The following is a 26034-nucleotide window of genomic DNA, read 5'->3' as shown; positions in this document are numbered from 1 at the left end:
GAATGACTCAAGGCCTGAAAAATAAGTCACTTCACCACAAAACCCCTTCTGCAAAGGAAACTGGAAACAGAGAAGAGGATTGCATGGGTTTGGTTTTATGATGTTCCACCCACTGGACAGAGAAACAAACCAAGGTGTTGAGAATAGAAAGCAATCTTTTTACTAAAAAATGGATAATTAAAAGCTATCAATAAATAGAATAATGGAATGCCTCTCCAAACAGCTCTGCTTTTGTATACATCAAGCCCTTCCTTAGGCCAGAGCACTGCCCGCCCAAGCCCTTCTCAGAGACCTCAAGCCTGAGCTACCCCCTCCTCTGGCTTCCCCCAGCACATCGCCCAGCATGTGATGGAAGGGAAGTTTGTACCACTACTTATCTATTTTTATGCAAGTACCCTGACTCTCCAAATAAAATGCATTTGTATGTACCTTGCCACACACTGTTAACTCAATAAATATCTATGTGATTAATGATGAGAGAACAAAGAGGATTCTGATTCTCATGCCGGTGACAGCCAAGTTCAAGTGCCTCTTCCCAAGAGAAGCCTTTTCTAAGTACAGCTGTAGAATTCTGGAGCAATAAAGGCCCAGAGATTCTCTCAACTACAATTACAGGATGCCCTAATTGGTTCTTGTTTCTACATCTGATCAGAAACCCCTCCAAGGCCAGAACCATCCTCTGGCCTTTTGCTGTGGGGCCCTATCCATCCAAACATACCCCCTCCACACCTAGCATGGCTACAGGGATAGAGAGGGCCTCTCTTCTTTTGTCAGCACCCCTGGTGTTGAATTAGTAGGCTCTCAATAATAAAAATAACAATACTTTCCATTTAAATGATGCTACACAATTTTTCAAAGAGCTTTTAAAAACATTATCTCTAATGAGATAATGTTCCTCACAAAAAGCCTGTAGTTAAGTAGGTGTAATTAGCTCTATGTAACAGATGGAAACTGAGGCTCAGAAAGGTTAAGTGACTTGCCCAAGGGCAGAGAGGCAGGTTAGCATTTCTGGTCTCAGATCAGCACTTTCCTCTGCCCTGCGGGCTCTCTCCAAACATTTCAAACATCCTTAGCATGAACTGGCTATTAGGGGAATTGAGGCAAGAAAGAAAAATGCCAGGAAATTCCATGCCTTCTACCAAATCACACACTTGGCAATACTTGACATTTGCAGTCACTGAGATCAATCTAGTGTCGTCCTCACAAGCCTGCGAACCGCATGGGCCAGTCATGCACCATGCCTTCTATAACTGAACGCCCCTTGGCCAATACCTGGTAGGCAATGGCTCAGTAATGTTAGGTGATTGAGCAAACTATTTTAAAAAACAAGCAAACAAATTAATCAGCCTATGATTAGAGGTGCATTGTAGCTATAAACATCATCAAGAGTAGATTTCAACTCTAAAGCAATCCACAAGTTTAAGAAAAGCAGATTTCAATTTATATAATTATAAATGTTTAAGATAAAACTGCCCTAACACAAACAAAGGCCCACAGGATAAACAAATAGTTTTATTATTTAGCCCTAAATTCCCAATTCAAGAATTCTAAATTATAGAAAAGGAAAAGAAAAAAATGACTTAAGCAGAAAACTCCCCTGGTTCCAAAAGGATTAACTAACTGTAATTTTAAAATTTTTACAAATAATGTTTACTAGTAATGGTTAGCTACGGTGAGGGTTTGAGAGAATGAGCTGGGCAGCCCAGCATTTAAAATCTTCTTAATAGGAAACCAGGTGTGGTGGCACACATCTGTAATTCCAGTACTTGGGAGGCTGAGACAAAAGGATTATATGTTTGAGGTCATCCTCTGCAACATAGCAAGACTCTCGGCAAACTAGTGAGACCCTGTTTTAAAATTTAAAAAATAAATAAGTAAAAGGATATGGGGTGTAGCTCAGTGGTACAGTGCTCCTGGGTTCAATCCTCAATACCATAAAAAGTAAAATCTCCCCGACAGATAAGGAATTACCGCAGGAAGCACTGAAAGGCTCTGCTTCTTCCTGACAGTTTTAAACCCCATTCCAGGGCATGAACTTTCTTTAAATAGTAATTGGTTTTCTGTTTAAACATCTCTCCAATGCAGTGCTGCCCTCCTGCCTACCTCTAATGCAGCAGAGGCCTGAAAATTATCTCAGTCCTTTCCTCCTGAGTTTGTCTTTCTCCTAGCGTCTTCTCCCAGTCCCTACTTCCAACAGCCACAATCCATTCCCCCATGGAGATTTATATTTCCTCCCCTCTCTTTGTCTCTTTTACCCAGCAAGTTTCAAGTTTTCTAATCTAAGGATCACTTTAGCAGGATGAAACACACACAACACTAAACATCTTTTTCAATCTTAACTGAAGAGCAATATTATCTTCAAGAGACAGCCCCTGCTGGAACCCTACCTGCCATATACTAAAAGTGACCAGTGGCTTGAGGTTTGCTTGTTCATTAGCCTAAGTAAAATATTAATTTAAAATAAACAGTCACACCCCAAATATAAGCATAAATATTTTAGAAGCCAGTTATCATTTAATAATTCATTATGTAATAAGATCCTGAATATCTGTCTTCCTTAGACAGAAGGATGCTCTCCCAGGAGGAACCATGCATGTATGGTAAGCACTGCAGTGCCTTTTACTTAGTAAGTGCCCAGTGAATATTTGTTCAATGAAGAAATACAGACCACCGCAAGAACATTCTTAGATTGAACTTACAAATTTTCATGTTTCTGGGTTAAAACTTTACCTTCTGCATGGACTTACATCTCCTCTTTGCATTTCCTGGAATCCCTTTGCTCCTGCACTGGATCCAGCCAATCCCTCCACATCTTCCACGTCCTCACTCATGCCCAGTTCTTGCCAGAAAAATCTTCCCTACAGATCACCTCCTTCTGAGCTTTCTAATATTCACATTACAAATCAGAGTCCTATAGGTTCACCTTAATTTTCCTTTAAGTCTTAGGTTTGCTTTCTTAGTGTCCATACAGGGACGAGGATTCTCCCTATACACACACCCACATGGCACTGGCACAGGGCTCAGTTCACCTTTAGATAGACCATCTTACTAGGCTGCCATAGTTGTTGTTTTCAAACACCACTAATAACCAGTGATTGTGAATGTCTACTGAAATGTCTTTACGCAACTTAAAAGTAAGCAAAGGTTACAATTAACAGCATTATAAATAGTGCCAATAGTGCCAGGTGTTGGAAATGAGGTAGAGAGATGAAAAGCTAAATCAAAAGGGTGGGCTTTGGGATAGGTAGAGGTGGGAGTTAGGAAAGGCTTGACAAGGTCCTGCAACTCAATAAAAGCCAGGAAAGCCCACATTAATGGTTTTTCAACAAAATAATTTAAATGTACAATTTAGCAAGGCATGGGAAGGCACACCAACATTTTTTCTTAATATACCCTCTTTTTACTGAATCTTGAAAATTTTGGTGCACAAAGTATACCCTCCTTTCTTCCCTTTCGAAAGTGACTTTGGTGCTGTCTGTGGCTTGTATTCTGTCCTGTTCATGGAATAAAATTAGAAAGGATTTTAGATATCATCTCACCACCCCCAAATCATTCACAGGAAACCAAGGCCCAGCTAACCGAAGTCGCTTCCAAAGCTACGGAGGCTTTGGAAGTTCTAGAGCATGGACTCGGGTTTTGCTGTAGGGCATAATCACAGTCCCTCACCACAATTGCCGGCTTTTCTGGCCTGTTTCTTTCTTTATCAAAGGTGAAAGTACCCAGAACTGTACTCAGAATCCAAATCAAGGCTGACTGGGTTCATCACAAAACCACCCCATGGTTGTGGAGGATGGATCCTCTTGCTAGGGGCTCTCTGGGGTCATCCTGAAAAATATTCATCATCCAAGACTGTTACCAGAGAAAACTGGGGCTTGTTCCTGTCCCAAGGCCCGGGTTGTCTGGCTACGGCACAGTCCCTCTGCCAAAGCACAAGGACAGCACTGCAGACACAGTGAGCAAGAAGGAGCACAGCACTTCCACAGCATGGAGCGAGCCGCCTGGGGCACCACCTGTCCCCTGGCAGCTTCCACCTTGTTAGGACTGAGCCTTTGCATGACAAGTCATGCTGAGACCTCTGCCAATCGCGATTCACACCATCCTGAATGTCAGCCCTCCCCTGGATGGCTGCAGTGCTTAGAGAACCACAGGGCTCTGTTTTCGTGGCCCCATAGAAGGCTCCCTTCCCACTCTGAGAACCACAAGGGTCCACACACTGTCCACTGTGGCCTGGAACACTGCCTCCACCTGTGCACCTCCAGTTATGACTGTGCTCTCCTTGCCTTTTAGGTGAGTATCTGTGGCTAGTGGGCACAGAAGGCGGGGTTGTGGGGGGGAGAAGTCAAGCTACGGGACTGAGATGAGCTCAGAGATTCTCAGTGGTGGAAGAGTGCCCCCACCCTGCCACACAAGCCACTGTTTCTCAGCAAGCTGTGGTGCAAATGGTCTGCAGGGATCCCACCTTGTCTAAATAATACAAAAGGCCATGGCTCACTCAGGAGCAGCATCCACAGCAAAGCACACCTTTCTCTTGAGGGCTCTCTCTACAACAGTGCAGATGGGCACTCAGCTGACCTTTCTGTAACCCCTACTGGATGGCTGGCACTGGGCTAGAGACTGTGCAGGATCCCCAGTCATATGGAGCTTACTGTGAGAGGGCTCTGCGGCCTGAACCATGTCCCCCAGAAAGATATGCTCACAACCTGATCTGGTGCCTGTGAATGTAACTTTATTTGAAAATACAGCCCTTGCAGATGAACCAAGATAAAATGAAGTTTCCCTGGATTAGGGCAAATTAGCCCTAATCCAGTGGCTAGTGTCCTTGGAAAACGAGGGAAATTTGCACACAGAAAGACCCAGGTAAGAACGGCATGTGACGAGAAAGGCTACAGTGGCACATCCCGCAGCAGAGGAATGCCAAGAGCTGCCAGCAACACTGCACAGCAGGAGAGGGGTGCAACAGCTCTCCCCCAGAGTGCCCACAAGAAACCAGCCCTACCTACACCTGGATTTTGAAATTCTGGCCCCCAGAATCATGAGACAATAAATATCTTTTTTTTTTAAGCCACCAAACTTGTGGTATTCTTTTATAGCAGCCCTGGAAGACTGACTAATCCAGCAAAGATGTGTATTAAAGTAAGCAGGATGCCAGGCGTGGTGGCACATGCTTGTAATCTCCACGCTTGGGAGGCAGAGACGGGAGGATCGTGCAGGTTCAAAGCCAGCCACACTTGTTTCCAAATTTAAAAAAGTATAAAAAAAATAGGTCTGGGAGTATAGCCCGGAAGTAGGAAGTAGAAGGGTTTCCAGGAACCCCAATACCACCAAAAAAAAAAAAAAAAGTAAGCAGGAGATTAAAAGTGCTTAGAAGGGGAAAGCGAGGATGCTACTGAAGTACAAAAAGCTAGTGCCGAATCCAGCCATGGGAGGTCAGAGAAAACTTCCTACAGGAAGTGACTTCTGTCTGAGCCCTGGGGATAAATAACAGTCAGCCAGAGGGACAAATATATTTGCTTACTGGAGGTCAGGGAAGGTACCCAGAGAAAGCGATATCCAGGCCGAGATGAAGGAACAATGGAGGAAACTGTGGCCTGCCAGGAAGTAGCATGAACAAAAGCCCCAGCATAAAGGCAGCACTGCCCAAGTCCAGTGATGGAGTGGGGAGGGAGCGCAGACCCGGGTTTCCTATGGCCACGCCCCAAGTGCCCACTAACCGAGCAGCCTGAGACAAAGCCTGTTAGCTCACAGTTCTGTAGGTAAAATGTGCGAGCATGGTAGAGCACCCAGATAGCTCAATGATAAAGGGTGCCAGCCAGCCACATGCTCATCTGGAGCCAGGAGTCCTCTTCAAGCTCACTGAGGCTGTTGGCAGAATTCAGTTATTTGCTAGCTGTCAGCCGGGGACCACTCAGCACCCAGAGACCACTCTCAGATCCCTGCCAGATGGCTTCTCCATCTTCAAACCCAGCAGCAGAAAAGTTTTCACCCGCCAAATCCTGTTGTACTTAACATTTTTTTCACCAGGCTCAGCCCGGTCCCTTGCAAGGGACCATCTGATAAGGACAGACCCCCTCTCATTCCTTTTTTCCCTCTTTCTTAAAGTCCAACGTGCCACCTAGAATAATATAATCATGAGAGTGAAAACCCACCAGCTTCATAGGATCAGACAAACTCAAAGGAGGGGGCTAGGTCAGGCAGGGGTAACTAGAGATCATCTGAGAATATCCTGTCACTGTAGGCTAGCAAAGGTAGGACAGCGGCAATCCTGCAGATCAAGACTACCCATTTTCCTGAGCCCTACTCCTTTTATTTCTCCCATGACACAACCCGAAACACTCTCCCAGGCTTGTAGCTCAGTCTCTGCATGAGCCCAGCTCAGACACACTTCCTTGTATGAACCTGTGGGGGATTCCACCCATTCTAGGATTGCAAGTGGCCATGCATACAGAGCCAATGGGCAGAGGGAGGGCTGAGAGGGTGTGCTGAGGCTTAGCCCTCTCTGAGCCAACATCTGGAATGCTCCTCTGATAGGGAAAGTGGAATCACCCCATCCTGATGGAGTCTCTCTCACCTACTTACTCTTGTCAGCCTGCCAGAGATGGGACTTGGAGCCAGGTATTAGAACTTCCACACCTTACCCTGTGAGGCCCTCCCATCAGTCCTGTCCAATTTCCATGGCTCAAACACAAATGCATTTTGAACTGTGTTCCTTGCTCAGCCCTTAAGCACAACCTCTACAGCCCACAGCCTGCCAACACAGGCTGTTCTGAGGTGTATGGTCTGGGGCCTAGTGTTACTCAGCCATGAATGCCACAGCAGCTCTGGTCAGATGTGCAGAAACCCCTGTAGAGCCCAAGAGGTCTCCTCCTGGAGCACCCAGCCCTCCTTATTCTTGATGAGTGACCCTGATCCTGGAGACTCAAAGATGCAGAGGAGGGAGCCCTTCCCAGGCCATATTTCTGACTGTGTGCCCGAGAGCACAGAGAGAAAAGCCTGGTGTTTTCATATCATTTCTGCTGTGCATTTGAGGAAGGCTTTGCAAGTTGCAGGAAAGCGCTAAAGAAACTACTCAACAGCTACACTTAGCTGCGCCAAAGTTAAACCAGACCCAGAGAGAGAACAAGAAATGTACTGAATGAGCTCTCTCCAACAAGTGGCTGTGTGAGGGGATGGGGACAGCCCAGGCCTTTGCACAGTCAAGCGTCCACTGGCCTGGTTTTCCCAGGCTCCAAAGTCCTGCCGGGTCCGCAGCAGCGAGCAGGTTACATCCTCTCCACTCGCCATCCATCTTGGAAAGGTCAGGAACTAAATTTGGAACTTGGACTTCAGTTCTTTTGGATCTCTAAGTTATCTTGAGGCTGAGGGAAAAGGTTCACAGAGGAATGTGCCAGCAAAACAGAGTAAATATTTCAGAGGCAGAATACATCTGTATAGTTTTAATAACAACAGTAATCATGGTTATCCTGGTAATACCTTTACATTTATATCCACTTTGTGATTTCCAGAGCATTTCTATACACCCTCTCATTTGACCTTGCTGTGGCTCACTGAGTTATTATCTTAACTATGATTATCTTTACTTCATAGCTGAGGAATCGAAAGTCCAGGGAAGTAAAGTGGCAAGACCATGCTGCTTGTCAGTGACAGAGCTGGGACTAGAACCTACAGCTGTGGTACCGAGCTCACGGTTCTCTCAGTATCTAGCACATGCCCCATTGTTTAGTTTTGTAAGGTTTTCACATCTCCAACAGGGCCTGGAGTACTCCAACACATTCTATACAGCATTATTCAAAAACAGGGACATAGTGTAACCTTTTAAACAATGAATAGTATGGGGCTGGCTGCTGCTGAGGGCTAGGTGCCCATGTAGTCCCTCACAGTTGATGCTCCTGCCCTGCCACCAGACAAGTACCAACAGGGCTCCTAAGAAGACCCAGAGTTCACATGCAGGCCCAGGCAGCTCCCAGGAACTGCTTCCAAGAGTCATTCTGGTTCTCAGCTTGTCTCAGAGAATTGGGATAATTCTGGTTCCCCTCACCACAACCAGAAATGCTCTGCTTATAAAATTTCTGGGGCACTGTATGGTTCAAAATCTCAGCTAATATGATTCATTGATCCTGGGGAAAACAGGGCCTCAAAGTCAAGTCCATCTCTCAGGTAGTAGTAGATGAAAAGCCTCTTTCTTTCCTGTAACCCGGGATTTCAAGGTGGACAGGTGAGGGGCATCATGACCACATCCCAAAGATGCTGACAGACACCACATGGCCTGAGGAGTGCCACTCCCAACTCTAATCGCTGCTCCTATCTTGGAACCCCTTGGTAAAGAGACAACCATGTCAATAACATACACTCTAGCTGAGCACTCAAAAAACACACCACCACATTCCACACAAACAACCCTCCCTCCCACTCCTCAGGGAGCCCATGGGCGGAGCAGGGGAGGGCAGGGATATAAGAGGACACACCTGCACCTGCTGTCCTCAGCTCCACCATCTCCCAGCTGGGGCACCTTGAGCAAGTTAATGCATTTCCCTATGCCTCTTCCTCATCTTTGAAATGGGATAACTATAATAAGTAAGCACAATTAGTATGTCGATTAAAATGTGAATAAATAAATAAAGAAGATGCTTATAATTATAAAAGAGGTCTCCTGGAGTTGTTGAAAAGACTAAATGAATTAACACATGTAATGTACTTAGAACAGTGCCAGCAATATAAGTGTTGACGTTACTGTTACTATTATTATTAGTCGGAAGGCATGAATCCAACACCTTCAATCATATGGAAACCAGCAAGAACAAAGGGTATAAAGGTGGGGGAAGGGCTTCTGAGAAGCCAAAAACAGTGTTATAAAATGTGTAATGTAAAGCTAATGCATTTGATCAGAATCTCCTTTCTCTTACTTTGCACGTAACTAGAACAGACTAGGTTAGCTACTTTCCAAGCCCACAGGAGTGAGGAGCAGTAAGTTAAAAGGGGTGCTGGAGCAGGCAGACACTCTAACCGCACGGGGTATGAAAAACACACCCCAAACCTTCTTAGGCCACAGAGTTCTGGGGTCCTCTGGAGTTTCCCTTGCCTCCTGATGACTGCATGGCATTACTGGGGGTCCAAAAATTGAATCCTAATGATTGGGCACTTCCCCCAAAGGAACAAAGTATGTGCGGTATTTTTCTTTTAAGGATCCAGGGATTTCTATTTTATATTCTAGAAAGACTTTCTTCAAATATACTTAAATGCCAAGGAGTTTGGTACATGAAAGGGGTTTCATTACATAAGAAGTGAATTTTATATGGAACATTTTTCCCCCAGAATGAATAAAGATGGGTAAAAATGGAGCAAGAGGTGTCACCATATTTAGACTTCAAAGTATCACCTCCTCTCCTCCTATCCATTGGCAAATGCAGAGCAGAACAGACGCCTCCTCCTCTCTCTGAAATATTTAGTGGATAAACACTAAGTCAAACAATTGCCCCAGGCACCTTAAGGGCTATGACCATTAGCTTAAGCACAAATCTGTCAAGGAGCTTGCCCCAATTTGAAATGTCACATTCCTGATGAGACAGACCTATGATCTTTGCTGTTCTCCTTTCCTGCACTGTCTTCACAATATGCTCTGCCCTGTTTCCAGTTCTGTCCTTCCTCCTGATGGCCTCTTCCTCTTTTCAGGCAAGAATTTTGTTTGTGGTTTTAAACGTGTGTGTGTGTGTGTGTGTGTGTGTGTGTGGGAGAGAGAGAGAGAGAGAGAGAGAGAGAGAGAGAGAGAGAGAGAGAGAGGAGTGAGAGCAGATGTCTGGGGATTGAACCCAGGTGCATTCTACCTCCAAGCTACACCTCCAGCCCTTTTTTATTCTTTATTTTGAAACAGTCTTATTAAGTCGTGGGGAGCCTCACAAGTTGCTGAGGCTGGCCCCGAACCTGAACTTAGGATCTTCTTGTCTTAACCTTCTAACTACTGGGACTACAAGCATGCATCACCACACCCGGCTGGTTTCAAACTTCTGCACAGAGCATTTGTTAAAGGGGTTCCAAGGAATCCCGCTCTTCAAGATGTGTGTGATGGTTGGAGTCGGGAAAGTTATACCCCCTCTGCCTGGTCCCAGAGTCATAGTGCACTTTAACACCCAAAAGGCAGCTGCAGCCCAGTGAGTGGTTAAGAGCACAGATCTGAGGACGTATTCCCTGCATCTACATGCACTGTCTTCACAGCCACCTCTCAAGGGGGCAAATCCTTTAGATCCTCTAAACTTTCATGTCTTCTTCTACAAAATGGGATAATATCTGTATCCATTGCACAGTGTTATGATGCTTAAATGTATTAATGTACAGAATGCATTTAGGAAAGCAATTATACATGGTACAAGCTGTTATTATTGTGTTAAAAGCATGGAGATGAGGCTGGGACTGTAACTCAGTGGCAAAGTACTTACTTCACATGTGCTAGGACCCTGGGTTTGATCCCCAGCACCACAAAATAAATATAAAAAGGGGGCTTGGAGAAGTCTTATAGTAGTTTAACTGGTTAACTCAGAATTTACTATTTTTATTGTGCAACAGAATCGAGTTTGGGGTTTGTTTGTTTCAAACTAGTTGTCAATATAGCTAGTTTCACACCTGACTTACTGGATACTCATAGCAACCTTACATGTTCCAGAGAGGGCAACAAATAGAAGTCATGGTTTTCTATAGACCTGAGTTCCAATTCCCGCTCTGCCACTCACTCACCACATCATTTACTTCTCAGAGATTTTATTTCTTCATCTGAGATAAAAGGACAATGTCTGGCACTGTTCATTCCTTTACCTCGTCTTTCATTCAACAAACACTTCCCAAGAGCCAGACAGATGCTAGTTACCAGCCAAAACACTTGGGATACAAGAGTGAATCTGATGGATAAAATCTTTATCCTCAAGAAAATGAGTAAACAGAAAGTATAATTTATTAGGGAATTCGTAACAGCATATGCAACACTCCAGCACCTGGTGGAGACTCAATAATGGTAACTATGACAAGTAGGCAGGCATTACCACCTCCACTTGCCAGAAGAGACTGGAACGGAAGGTCAAGCGGCTGGCCAAGCTGGCCCCTTGGGTCTCTTCCTAGGTCAGTGCCTGCAGTGCACCTTTTAAGACTTCCATGTCCCGGTTCTGCTCAGACCAGAATACTCAGACCCTAAGGGGAGAACTCGCTCAGCAGAAGCCGTGTCCCAGCGCTATGGTCCATGCTAACTCCCTCACCTAAAAACAGGCTGCTCATTCCCCCCTTCCCCGTCTCCTCACTGACAGCACAGGAGGAGTCCTATGTGATGCGGGGATTGTGTGGCTTGTTACCTGCAATTATCTATTAGTATATTTCATAACCCGGGTATATCTGCCGAGTATGTGTGTCTGGTGCATTAGGATGACACACAAGGTGGTAATAATAAATCCCATTTTGTTATGATCGTTATTGCTGATGCGTGAAAGCCTCACAAAAGAGACTTCTCACTCTTAGGCAAACTCGACTATGAAAGAAACCACAGCTCACTGCACAAAGATGAGGGAAACCCAGACGGACACTTTATAGTCACTTGTCAGAGCATGCTCCTCTCAGAGCTTGGAGGCAGGCATCTCAGAATTTGTGATGGTCCACATGTGGGACCCCATGGCAGGTGTCTTCAACCCAGAATTTCCTGGGGTTGGGGGGAGGCTTGGTTTTACAGTGCTTCTAACACACCATGGATCCCTGAGCTGACACAAAAGAAAACACACGTGGGGGTGCGGATGGAGTCCCACAGGCCACCCTGGGCTCTTCCTGGGGGCTCTTCTTCTGCCATTAATGGATCTCTGTTTCTCTCCCTATATAATCAGAAAATCAACGCAAGCTACCCCGAGACACACCAATCCTGCTGGGCTGAGTTGCCAGGAAACAGGGATTTGGCCTCCTTTTGCTCCCCTGTGAGGCAGAAGCCAACCCTAGGTGCCCCTAATCCTGATGCAGCCCCAGGACCCAGGAAGGAAAGTGGCTTTCAGAGGCTGGCCCTGAGCTCTGAAGGGCAGCACACACTTGCCAGCTCCAGGCATGGCCCCATGCGTTTCACAGACACCGATCTTCACAGCCAGGTTATGAGGCTACCTTGCTGCCCCAATCTTATAGCAGTATATGGGTAGGTAAATATGACACCCCAAGTTTCTTCCTACTTAGCTCCAGCCCCTCTGCAGGACCACTCTCTCCTCTCACAGCCCCTGATAGAGAAAAGCCCAGCCCCTACACCATGACTTCCCGGCCTCCTCTCCTCTCCACCTCCACTGAAAGCCAGGCTCTTGCTCCACAAAGTGCAGTATGCTGTTCTTTGCACAAGGTCAAATGCCAAATATATTCTCTTAATATTCCAACTCAAGCCAAGTCTTTGTGGACTTAAGGGTTTGCAGAGAACTGGGAGTTTTCCTTACACAATAGGTTCTCTCTGCTGGGAGAGGCTGTTCAACAGGCATGGTGCAATTTACCTACTGAGCAACAGCCACGGGGAGAAAGGGTGTATAGTTGCCACATTGTAAATGATGTACTGCAGAGGAGGTGGTTGCCAGTACCAGGACTGTGCATAATTGGGAAGGAAATGTGGACTCGTTCAGGTTTCATTCTGCTTCACTAGCACATTGAAAAAATGATAAAGAGGATGGATTTGGGTGCAAAAGGATGTTAGATGGAGCATAAGAAAAACAGACTTTTTAATGAGGGAAAGATCTTAAAAATAAAACTCTATTCTTGACTACTTCTCACTCTTGAAAAGGAAAGAAAGTAAAGTGTTAGAAAAAGAAATGGGGATTAAATGAATCAGGTGGGAGAAAGAGCCCATGAGAGAATGGATGAAGACTGAGGAATCGGGGAGAGAAACTGAGAGCAGGAGCGAGCGCAGATGTGAATTGCAAATTCTGTGACGGGGTGAGTGCGCTTTGCTAAATAGATTGCTCTTCAACCCAACAAGAGTGGGAAAGCTCGCAGCAGTTGACGTATGTCAGCTTTCTGTTTGGATCCTAGAAAGAGCTTGTGGGTAGACAGAAGCAGACTGTGGAGAGAACTGAAGGTGGATCCACTCCTTCGATGAAGAATGTTCTAGATCACTGTTCGCAACAGGCAGTGGATGACCCCTAGCTCAGAACCACCAGGGGAGCTTATTAAGCCTGAACACAGGTAGCAGGGCGCAGTGGTGCAGACCTGTAATCCCAGCTACACAGGAGGCTAAGGCAGGAGGATCACACGTTACAGGACTGCCTGAGCAAGGCCCGGGCTCAACCCCTCGTACTGAAAACTGCAGGGGCCAACTCTGGACTCAGGATCAGGATCTCTGGGGCAGGAGGAAATGAGCCAAATTGCCACATGGTTCTCATGCCACACAATCTGAGGCCCACTACAGCAGGTGTGTCACCATCTCTCTGTTTTCATTATTTAAAAAAAAAAAAAGCTATGACACTAATGGGAAAACTCTCAAGCTTCGTTTTAAGGTTATTTTGAACGAAGGGTAAATGATTTGAAGAGCCACCATTTGGTGTCACTGGCCCTCAGGAAAGAGTTGGTATGCACCTGCTATTTCCCAGTCCAGGAAGGGTACACACTCAGACACTCAGATCAATATTCTCTTCTACTTTTAGCCCTAAGCTCAACTCAGCTCCTCAAAGTCAAGTTGTCGGCCTTGAGTTGCCACAGAGACAAGCTTTTGAGCTATAGCCAGGCCCTCTTTTATATTTTTAACTGTTTCCTTATCTTCCTAGACTCCATGCTGCAATTTCCCCGTTCTACCCCTCAAGACAAGCCCTCACCCATCCTCTCCTGGCTCCTCCTCCTCCACCCACTCTGCCAAGGCTGCTCTCCAGGGTCCAGCCTGGGCCTCCAGCTCCTCCGCTCTTCTTCTACCCCTCCTCCTATTACCCCCAAGTCTCCACCCTCAACACAGCTGCATGCTGAGCTTCCCCTGCCCACTGCCCATTGGACGTGACCATTCCCATTTCATGAGCCCCTCACTTAACAAGTCCCTGGTGGCACTCATCATCCTCTGCCCCTTAAATGTGTCCTTCCCCTGAAGACTTTCTCCTTGTAATGGTACCCACATCCCATCCTGGAGTCAGCCTTCTCCATGGATCAGGACAAGCAGCTGGTCGTAAGTCTAGGCAAATTCACATCCTAAGCCAAACACCCCTTTCTTTTCACATTGTCACTCTCAATGGCACCTTAGTGGTTTCCTTTTCTCTTCACAAACAAGAGGCCCCATCTGAGTCATCCTGCTCACCCTACAACAGCCCCGTCCTGTTCTTAAAGCCTTCAGGGGCTTCTCATTGCAATCAGTTAAGTCCAGTTATTTATGGGTCATGAAGCACCATTGCCTGGTTTTCTCATTCAATGGAAACCAGAGAAGGACCACAGGGCCTTTGTACATGCCTCAGCCTGAGCGAACCTCTTTTGGCCTGAAAACCACTTCTATTAAGACTTCTCACAAATTTATTTATTTATTTTATTTATTTATTTATTTATTTGGTGGTACTGGGGTTCCTGGAAGCCCTTCTACCTCTGGGCTAAACTCCCAGATATATATATATACACACACACACATACACACACACACATATATGTGTGTATATATATATATATATATATATATATATTTTTTTTTTTTTTTTTTTTTTAATTTGGAAACAGGGTCTCTTAACAGCGTGGCTGGCTTCGAACCTGCGCAATTCTCCTGTCTCCGCCTCCCAAGCGCGGGGATTACAAGCGTGCGCCACCACGCCCAGCCTTCTCACTATTTTCAAAGTCTGCTTATGTGTGTATCTTCCCTGTGGTCACAGGGCCTGCCTCTTGAGAGCTCCCAAACACAGGTCCAGGTGTGGATGTTTGCCAAATGACTGTACAAGCGTAAGACAGAGGAGTGAAAGGAGGATCCCAAGAAAGGGGCTGTCATGATGGTCCAAACAAACAAAAGGCAATGTAGGCCTAGGTTGGAATGAAGAGGAAGATAACAATAAGAAGACCCACCATTATACCAATACCCAAAACTCAACCCTTATTACAGACTCACTGAATGCTCACATCAACCCTATAAGGTAGATACCATAACAACTGCTATTTTTAATTCATAGATGAAAAAAACTAAGGCACAGAAACGTTAAACAAATGATTTTGAAGGAAAGGGGCTGGGCATGGTGGCCCACACTTGTAATCCCACTACTTGGGAGGCTGAGACAGGTTTTCAGGGCCAGTCTCAGCTACTTAGACCCTTTGCAACTTAGTGAGACCCTGTTTCAAAATAAAGAATAAAAAATAGGACTGGGGGTGTAGCTTGGAGGTAGAACGCCCCAGGGTTCCATCCCCAGTTATGCAAAAAGAGAGGAAAGAAGGGAGGAAGAAAGGAAGGAAGGGTGGGTGGGCGGGCAGGCCCAATGTGATACATGGCAATTAAAATCTCCAGAACCATGCCGGGCGTGGTGGCGCACGCTTGTAATCCCCGCGCTTGGGAGGCAGAGACAGGAGGATCGCGCAGGTTTGAAGCTAGCCGCGCGCGCTGGCTTAGGAGACCCTGTTTCCAAATAAAAATGTAAAAATAGGTCTGGGAGTGTAGCCCGGAGATAGAAGGGCTTCCAGGAACCCCAGTACCACCAAAAAAAAAAAAAAAAAAAAAAATCTCCAGAACCAAATGCCTGCTCAGATGGGCGCAGTGAAGATGGCGTGTGACAGCAGGGTTGGCCATGCCACTGCCCAGCCAAGGGCGAGGAAGGGGAGCAGTTCTCCCTTGGGATTCATTTTGTTTGGGGAAACAGGCTTCTGTGATGGGAGATAACGTGGGTTCAATTTGGAACTTGTCTGCTGAGGTATCTGTGGGACGCCCTAGCAGACTGCTACGCACCAGTTCTGTGCTGGTCACTTTCTAATCCCTGTCTGTCTGCTTTACTCTTCCCCACACCCCTCTGAGCTGATTTCACCTCCATTTTATAGGCCAGAGACTGAGGTTCAGAAAAACTAAATCACTTCAGATTAAGATCAAAGAAACAAAATCCCAAAGCCAGCATTTGAACACAGATCTGTCTGACTCAAATTTTGCTCTATCCAAAAGGCCTGTAGTAAAGCATATACAAACTCACCAAGGAAAGACTAGAAAAAGAAAACGAGAGAGCCCAGGAGAGAAACTGGCTTAACATTCCTGTAGATGCTGAACAAAAAGCATAGGTGGAAGCGTCTTTTTTGTCAACAAAAGGTGCTGTACAGGAGGAGGGAAATGAGGGTCCAGACCACAGCACTCACATCGCTTATCCTCTTGAAGCAGAACAACATGTGGAACAACATTAGCTGATTTGAGGTTTTATATGATGGTGTTCAGGGTGGGTTTCCCAATCCCCCGTGGCTCTGCCTTCCCCACCATCCAGTCAGTGGCATTCACTGTCCCAGCCAATTGAGAAGATCTGTACCTATATCAAGGTTCACTTACATACCACAAAACCCCACCCAACATAAGTTTGAATGCAATGATTTTGAGGAAAGTTCTAGATTTGGAACACTTCCATCACGCTCTAAAAACTAAAAAAAAAAAAACCACGTACTGTCCCTCCAGCCTCCACTGTACCTAGCCACCTCTAGAATAAGTCCAACATTGACCCTTGTCCTCTCCCACTGGCTCCTCCAATTCCCACCTACACAGGATTAATGCATCTTGGTCAGCTCAAAACTTCTCTCTGGGCAGCAACCCAAGTGGTCCTGCTAATACTCCTGGGAACTATAGGGTAAGGGGGCCAAGAAACCAAGCTCTTCTGCCCACTGAATTCCCAGTCTCAGTAGCTTAAGAACAAAACATAGATTCTATCTGTAACCAGAGCTCCTTTTTTAAAAAGTTGAAGATTAGCTGGGTGTGGTGGTAAGTGTCTATAATCCAAGCTCTTAAGAGGCTAGATAGGAGAATCCCAGCTTCAAGGCCGGCCTCAATAATTTAGCAAGACTCTATTTCAAAATTAAAAAATAAAAAGGGCCAGGGGTTTAGCTAAGTGGTGGAATGTTCCTGGGTTCAATCTCCAACACCAAAAATAAATAAATAATACAAAGTTGCAGGTTAAATGCTATGCTGGAGGGGAATTCAGATTCCTGAAGGACTGTGGTAGAGGAGGAGGTGGACTCCCAGAGAAGAAATAGAAACAGAGGGAAGGAGCTCCTGCTTTGCAGAGACTTGCTTGTGCTGATTTTGACACAGTGACCATTTCTTGCCTGTTAAGGGACAAGGTCATGCCTCAGATTGCTGCGTGGCCTGCAGCTAATGCACTGACACCAACTCTGGCCTTGTCATCAATCCGCACTCACTGCTCCGCTCTGGAACCTGTGGAACCCATCCCCAGCACAGCCCATGCAGAGCCTTAGCAATAGAAGCTCTGCACATGCCCAGCACCATTGTTTTTCCCCTGCAATACTGAGGAAAAACTCAGGAGCTCTCTATCACTAAACTATATCCTAGCCCTTTCTATTTATTTTGGGGGGAAGTGTACAGGGAGTAAAGCCAGCAGCATTCTACCTCCAAACTATATCTCCTGCTCTTTTCTTTATTTAAAACAGGGTCTCGATAAGTTGCCCAGGCTATCCTCAAACCTGCGATCCTCTTGTCTCAGCCTCTCAAGTACTGGGATTACAGCCATGCTCTATCTACAATGCCTGGCTTACTTTTCATTCTGATGCAGGGTCTCACTAAGTTGACCAGGCTGTCCTGGTACTTGCAATCCTCCTGCCTCGGCCACCCGAGTTGCTGGGATTACAGGTGTACACCGCTGTGCCTGGCACACCGTATCGAACACTTAACCCATATGGATCTGCAGCTAAGTACAAAAACTGGAAAAAGAGCAGAGAATTCTGAATTGTGCCTTGTAATTATTTGCCAAAGGGGCCAAAAGAAATGTCAAAGGTTACAAGTCAAAAGAATTATCCCCTGGATAGCATTAGCAGCCACCAACAGTGAAAAGGAGACTCCTGCTTCTGCAACAAACAATCATATCTGACAGTCCAGTTTCACTCAACTTTGTATTATGTATTTATGGTGTTAGGGATTGAACCCAGGAGCATTCTACCACTTAGCTAAACCTCTGGCCCTTTTTATTTTGAAATAGAGTCTTGCTAAATTATTGAGGCCGGCCTTTCTCACTAGAGGAAGGTGGTGACAACAGGGAAAAGATGGTGGCTTTCATGACCAAACAGGCTTTGGGGAAATCACATGAAAAGTAATGATGTCTTTGGAGGGGAGAGGGAGAGAGGAACAAGATTTTCTACAGGCCTATGGCAGAGTCGTCCTGGAGTAGCCCAATGTTGCCAGCTGCATTCCAGAACCCTTTTCCTCACATGCCCAGACGGAGTAAAGGCCTTTGTATTTGTAATGACTTCACACTCAGCCAAATGTAAACATACTCTCCACTTTTTCCATGGACAAATCCTAACCCCAAATTGCCAGCATTGGCTTCTCCACAATCCAAATGGAAAACCGCCTTTCCCAAGAATATGAAGCCTTTTTAACTCAATAATGCATGTTGGTTGTTGAAAAGCACACTTTTCTCAGAGCTTCCTAGAAATTATTTATCATGCAATCATGCAGTGATGCTGCAGATTGCCTGAGCAAACCCTACCAATGGAACAGAGGCACTCAAAACACACCCGACAAGCGATCCCACAATAAATGCTCACTCCAGCAAACACCTGCACTTGCAACTTACGCGGCTCGTTTTGTAACACGCACAGGATCTGCTACTCAAAATGTACATGTACACACACACACACACACACACACACACACACACACACAGCCCTCACTGTCTCTTAATAGGAATCTTCTTTCTGAAAACAGGCTGTAATAAGGCAGGTGCTGATTTGAATAAAGAACAAAATGGCACTCAAGAGCTGAGCTCTGTAGCACTTTGGTCCATGTCAAACAAACCTCATTTCTCGTGCACACTCCAACTTGAATCCATGTGATTCAAGTTCAGCTCTCCACCGAATAGTAAAAAATGAATGATAGGAGGACTTACCAGGTTGGAATTGGTAGCGTTGGAATCATCTTCTGGAAAGGGAATATAGATTGCTAAGGCCACACAATTGGCAAAAATAGTCAGCAAAATAATGATTTCAAATGGTCTGAGGACGAGAGTTAAGGGAATCACTGACACAAGCAAGTAACGTGAAACAAACATACATCTATATATTTTTAAATGAATCAAAGATTGGTAAGAATTTTGTTTAAACAATGCATTCCAAGCCCCTTGTATTCTGAAAAGAAACATATGCCTTTTTAAGTGTTTCAGTGGGACCCCGCCAAAATTTTTCCTAATATGTCAAAAGCAGTGGAGGCCAGTCGCGTGCCAGAGTAAACAGAGATTTCTAAAAACTTTTTCCCCTTCTATTATTTATTTAGATTACATTTGACTTCATTTTCCCTCAGATGTACTTGGGGCAAGTTTTACAGAGCATTCTCTGCCCTGGGCAGGCCTCCTGAGCACCCCGTTTTCCTGCGGCTTATGGGCTGCCGCTGGGAGACCCAGCACATCTAGGAGGGAAGAGCAGCAGAGTGGGATTTTAAGACAGGGTAACTGTTCGTTGAAACGTGGAGAATTTTTTTTAACCTTTCAAAGTGAAAACTGTAGGGATTTCTGTTGTTGTTGTTGTTGTTGTTGTTGTTGTTGTTGTTGTTGGCTTTTCTTTCAGTCCCTGAAAGCTTACAGAGAATCTGAAACCTCTCTCATGGACTCAGGACCCCTTCCCAATGCATTTCAGAATGTGTGTTGTGTGTTTAGAGAAGGGTGGCCATTTCCTTTTAGGGAATAGCTTCCCATAGAACACATGACACTCCTGGTCCCATAGAGGCCAGCCTTGGGTGTGCAAGACTTAAGCTGCTGGTCCTCCTGACATTTGCATTGATGACCCTGGGATCCAGAGGGACAACCTAGAGTTCCTTCACCCATAATAGTTACTAGGCCCTGACTTCTCCATCAGAATATCAGGATACATCCTTCAGAAACAAATGAGTTAATGTGATAATACCCTTGCAGTAAGATCCACCCCACACTCACAACTGAAGGCCAGAAAGGGACATTTCACAAGAAGAACCCAACTTATGCCCCTCCAGCTCCCACACTCTCATCCCCCACTGCCAAGTTTGCAGGCTAGTTCATAACATCGAACATAATGATAAAGAGAAAAGAGAATGGAAACTTCTAGGTAAAATAACCATCTTAACTCTCCCAGGGAAATCTGTACTCACAAAGGTAACAGATTCTGAAGCAGAAAGAGACCTCAGAGATTATGTGGTCCAAACAGCTGAGGCTAGTAGAGCCTTTCTCAAGGACCTACAGCAAGTTAATGACAAGCCAGGACTAGAACCCAGACTTCCTGACACCCAGCCCAGTGCTCACCCCATTATACATGGCCTTATGGCTTTTGTTCATGCTAAAAGAATCGAGCTAATGCTGGAGAAGATAATGTGTCCAGCCAGGTGTGGTGGCACACGCTTGTAATCCCGGCGCTTGAGAGGCAGAGACAGGAGGATCGCACTGGTTCGAAGCCAGCCTCACTGGCTTAAGAGACCCTGTTTCCAAATAGAAAATATAAAACGGGTCTGGGAGTGTAGCCTGGAGGTAGAAGGGTTTCCAGGAACCCCAGTACCACCAAAAAAATAAAAAGATAATGTGTCCAGAAACCAACCATGCATATATAAAGACCAGGCATATATAAAGACCATCAGCTGAAAAGCAGAAGAGAACCCAGGTAAACCCTTGATTCATTCCATGTCATCCTGGGAGGACCAGGTCATTTTTTGCAAGACCTTCTTGACAATATCAGATTTCACTTTTTCAATAACTGCTGGCTACCTCTTTCCCTGTCCAGCTATTCTTTCTAGGCAATCTGGGAATGGCACCCAATTAGCACTACTGAGACAGGTCCACATCCCCTTCTCCAGGTGGGAAGGGACATTCCCCCAGGGAAGAGGGTGAGGCTCCTTTCACCACTGGTAAAACCATGGCTGGACTGTAGACCCTTAAGGTCTTGAAAATCTCTACAATTCCATGATACTTAAATGTTAAGGGCCTTGTAATTGTACAGTGAGACCCAGCCCCTCAAAGCCATTTTCTCTGAAGAACCCATTCACTGGCTTCTATATATACAAAGTGAATCTGTGTTTTGAACTCCAGACTAGTGTTTCCAACGTTGGCTATACTTTAGACTCACTGGGAGAGTTTTTAAGAATGCTTGGGTAGAGCTCAGCCACCTATAGTTTGTAAAAACTTTTTGGGTGACTCTTTTGTGCAGCCAAGGCTGAAAACCACTGCTCCCATAACCCTGAGCCAAAAACTGGACCCATTCTTGAATCTCCTGGGCTACTTCAACCTAGAAAGATGTGAGACTGTAGAACTATCCCAGCACAGTGACACAGGAAGAAAAGGAAGAGCCCCAAGATGCAGGTCCCAGGAGCATCCTGCCCATCCCAGGCACAAAGGATATTTCCATTCGACGATGCTTATACATGCTCTCCGGATGGGGTTCTTCAAAGTCAGGCAGAGCAGGGCACGGGGTGGCCGCGTGGCAGTTGTGCCACCCTGCTTCTTGGGTTTCCCGTACTGTTGCCTCTTCCGCTGTGTGGAGCTGACTGTGGAGATGGTTGCATTGCCAGCACTTCCCATCAGCTTGGCTTGCCGGGCCGCATCAATGGCTGCCTGCCAGGACAGGGCTGCCCCTGGGGTGGGGATGTGTTCGGGGGCTAGCCCCGCAGCTGCATTAGCATTCATGTTGGCATGAGCTGGGCGGGGGCTCCCATAGTTGGAACCTGAAGCAAGAGAGGAAAGAGGGCAACAGTTACTAGAGTGAAGATGAGAGGACTTGGAACACTTTGTATCCCAGACTCACAATTCTTCAAAATCTTTATTTCAGGCTACTGCAGGAAATTGGGGAGTAAGACATGGAAACACTAGTGTGAGATGCTGAGAAAGAGAGAGGGGAAATCAGTTCTAGGCCTAGTTGGGTCTAGTCTAGCTGGGTGACAGTGGACACGTCACTCCCCTCCCTGGTCTCACTTCCTTGTCTTAGGCAGACAAGGGATGATAATATATGCATTACAGCACGCAAGGGCCTGAGCAGCGCTGTGCTAGTCAGAAAAGGAAGATGCAGAAAAAGATAAAGCACAACGCAATATCTTCAAAGTATTTATAAGAACACACAAATAAAAGGATATTCATTAAAAAGAATAGGAGAGCTATTTAAGGAGGGCAAGGAAGACAATGAGAATAGCATATGGGGTTAAGAAGGAATAAAACTGAATGAATATGTGAGTGAGGGACTAAAAAGGCCCGCTCATTAATTGGTGGTGACAAACACACAATGAACTGAAGAATATGATTCACTCAACTCTGCACCTGAGCTCCATAAACAAATACAGTAAAATGGAGGGTCCGACTAAAGTCACACCCAGTGTTCCAGTTTGGCTCTTGAATATTCCAAAGAATGGGCCTTTTACACAAGGGCCCATGTGTAAAAGGCTTGGTCCCCAGAGAGCCACTACTGGAGGTGTAGAGCCTTGAGGCAGGCGTAGTGGGAGGCCTTGGGTCACTGGCCCTCCATGGGAACTGGAAGCCTAGTCTCTTCCTTTTTGCACTCCCCAGCCATGACATGAGCAGCTTTGCCTTGCTAAACACTCCTGCCTGCCATAATGTGCTGCCTTGCCATAGGCTCAAAGCAACAGGGCCAATGGATCATAAACTGAAGCCTCCAAAACTAGAAGCCCAAATAAACCTTTTCTCTTCATAGGTTGATTATCTCAGGTATATGTTATAGTGATGGAAAACCACCTAATACATACAGGTACCTCAAATGTATGTGCACATGAAGTGCTGGATGGGAAGGAGAGCTATAACTGTTTTAAACTAAGTAGGCAAGTCAGGAGCAGCAGTGCATGCCTGTAAAACCAGTACTTGAATGGAAGACTGAAAGTTCTATGCCAATGGATGGTAACTTAAAAAAAATAAAAAAAATAAAAAGTACTGGGGGTATAGCTCAGAGAGGGAATGCCCCTGGATAAAAGTGTGTGTGTGTGTGTGTGTGTGTGTGTGTTGTATGTGTATAAAAGGGATATGGATATATATATATATGTATATATATATATATATATATATATATATATATATCCTTTATATATTTTTTATTTTTATTTTTTGGTGGTATGGTACTGGGGTTCCTGGAAACCTTTCTACCTCCAGGCTACACTCCCAGACCTATTTTATATTTTTATTTGGAAACAGGGTCTCTTAAGCCAGTGAGGCTGGCTTTAAACCTGCGCCATCCTCCTGTCTCCACCTCCTAAATGCGGGGATTACAAGCATGCGGCACCACGCCCGGCTATATATATATATATATATTTTTTTTTTTTTTTGAGGTCCTGGGGATGGAACCCAGGGGCATTGTACCTTCAAGCTATACCCCCAGCCCTATTTTTTTTTAGTATTTTTTTGGTGTTTTTATTTTTGAAACAGGGTCTCACTGAGTTGCAAGGACCTCACTAAGTTGCTGAGGCTGTCCACGAACTGTGATCCTCCCATCTCTGCCTCCCAAATGCTGGGATTACAAGCATGCGCCACCATGCCTGGCTATATACATATACTTTTTATATATACATATGTAGGCAAATTCATACATATACACATACATGCACATGCGTGCGTACACACACACACACACACACACACACACACACACACAAGCAAATCCCTTGACATCTGACATCTCTTTCATTGAGAAAGAAGATTTAGGCCCTTTCTTCTTAAGATTAGTTGAAAATAGGCCAAAGCCAAAAGCCACCATACTGTAAGGAAGCCAAACTAGCCTCCATAGAGGGACCATGCAGAGTCTCAGGATTAGCTCCCAGCTACTGCCGTCATCATATGACTATGACCTCATCACAGACTCCAAGTCAGAGACTTTCCTAAATCCTAACCACAATAACTGTGAGAGATAAGATGCCTGTTTATTATAAGTGACTTAGTTTTGAGGTGATTTATATCTAGCACTTGACTTTGAGTAAGGGAGAAGCCTGTGGCCTTATTGACAGGGTAGGGTCAAAGACACTATCAGGGAGAATCTCTGAGTAAGAACCAGCAAACTCCAGAGGGACTGACCTAAGAAGGAGCATCTACATGGCTCTCTCTGGTTTAAAGGTATTAAAGCCTACAAGATAGTCTCTTAGATACCACATAAGCCTGGCAGACACTCTCCAATCTGGTAGGGCAGATGCCTTACCCTAGAATCTGTAAGGTTTGCCAAGTAATCAGCTTGACCTGGACCTAAACTTCCACCTCCCAGAAAAGATGTATGACCTTGAGATTTGCACCACTCATCAACTGGCCTGGTACAGCAGTACCAAGAAAAGCCATGAGGAATGGTATGGTACCATAGACATGCATGGCATTCAAGTCCACCAGCAATGGCCTCCTCCCTGGCTCAGTGTACACAAGGTTCATCCAAGGTAGCTTCTGGGCCCAGAATAAACCACCTTGTTGGGCACCTTCCCTCTCCTTGCCTATAACTTCTTAGTGTACAATGAACACTTGGTGCCTCTCTGAGTCACCTCCCCAAATCTAATCTTGGGCTGATCCTTCTATGTTTGGATTCCAAGATAATTATGCTCCCAGTATGACCTGCTTCCTAGAACTTATGGTCCCCACAACAACTTCCCATCCCCCCTAGGAGGCTGTTAAGGGCATATGCCCCAGGTTGGCTGGTATGATGATTAATACTGATTGTCACCTTGACTGAATTGAGAGATGCCTACAAAACTGGTAAAGGACGCTGGGTGTGTTTATAACAGTAACTCTGGAGATATTTGGCACATAGGTCAGCAGATTGAGGGGGAAAGGCCTAACCTTAATTACCACACCATCTTATAGGCTAGGGGCACAGATGGAACAAACAAATAAAAAAAAAAGAAGGGGGAGGTACACATTTGTGCACACTCAGCTCCTCTTGAGCAGTGGGATTTTTGCTGCTGCTATCACAGAGATATCACACTCCATATTCATCAGCCTTTGAATGCAGATTTGTACCAGCAACTCTCCAGGGGTTTCCAGGCCTTCAGCCTCAGACTGGGGCTGTATCATTTGGTCCCTCTTGTTCTTGGGCTCCAGCTTCTTGGACTGATCCACTACTTGTTTCTCCAGCTCTCCAGTTAGCAGATGGCCTTTGTGGATCTATCTGGAGGCTCAGATCATGTAAAACATTCTAATAATCTCCTTTTATACTTACATATATATCCTATTGGTATTGTTCCTTCGAGAAACATGAGTAATAACCCATCGAAACTTCACTCTACAAAATCTGCCCCAGAAAGAGAACCCAGTATCATGGGATTGCTGAATCCAGCCATGCCTGAGGTTAGCCCTATTCTGAATCACAAGAGTTGAGACAGGCATGGCTCTGAGGCTGGCCTCCACAAGAGCTGTACCTCCAGGCCCAACATAGCTGTTCCTTTTCCAGGCCACTTCCCTGCACTCACTGTGATGATTAAGCTTAGGCAACCCACTTCAGTCGGGTCTCTGTCCCATGTAACCAAAGGAGATATGACTAATGCCTGTTCAGTGCCCAGAGTTTATACCTGGCTGGGCTGTCATTTATGACAGATCCAAAGTCTACATATTCTCTATCACAATAGGACCAATCAATAAATTTTAACTCACACCAATTTATTGGCATCACTTCAAAATGCTATACTTAAAGGATTCTGGGACTTTCCTGTACATAACACATCATGCTATATGCTATATTAGTGATGGCTACTGATAGCACATGGGTAGGGAATGGTAAATGCACAGGTGGCTACCATACTTACTATCCCCATTTGATACCAAGATGAACATATCAGGACTTCCTTATTACCAGCTGGTCAGCTATACTACTGCCATCTGATCCCAGTAGAATTAGAGCTCCATCCCCATTCTCCAGGGCCTACAAAATTACCTCTTCATTGGAACCAATTCACAGCTATATTCTCAGTGTGACACTGACACTGACTCC

At 45.4% G+C, this 26034-nt stretch overlaps 1 protein-coding gene across 1 annotated transcript in view; it reads right to left on the bottom strand.

The window, feature by feature from the left end:
* The window catches only part of CACNA1C (calcium voltage-gated channel subunit alpha1 C), a gene marked incomplete at both ends in the record, with an annotated part of 767761 nt that overhangs the window by 578148 nt on the left and 163579 nt on the right, over positions 1-26034 (bottom strand). The window contains 2 exons of the mRNA XM_080704956.1: positions 19014-19119; positions 21472-21802. Coding sequence (XP_080561082.1) covers positions 19014-19119; positions 21472-21802 — 437 coding nt within the window. The remainder of the gene's footprint in view (positions 1-19013; positions 19120-21471; positions 21803-26034) is intronic.

This window comes from Muscardinus avellanarius (genome assembly GCF_963383645.1).
Source record: "Muscardinus avellanarius genome assembly, chromosome: 11".
Taxonomy (NCBI): Eukaryota; Metazoa; Chordata; class Mammalia; order Rodentia; family Gliridae; genus Muscardinus; species Muscardinus avellanarius.
The sequence above is the reverse complement of the archived record's forward strand: the minus strand, read 5'-3'. Positions and strand labels throughout refer to the sequence as shown.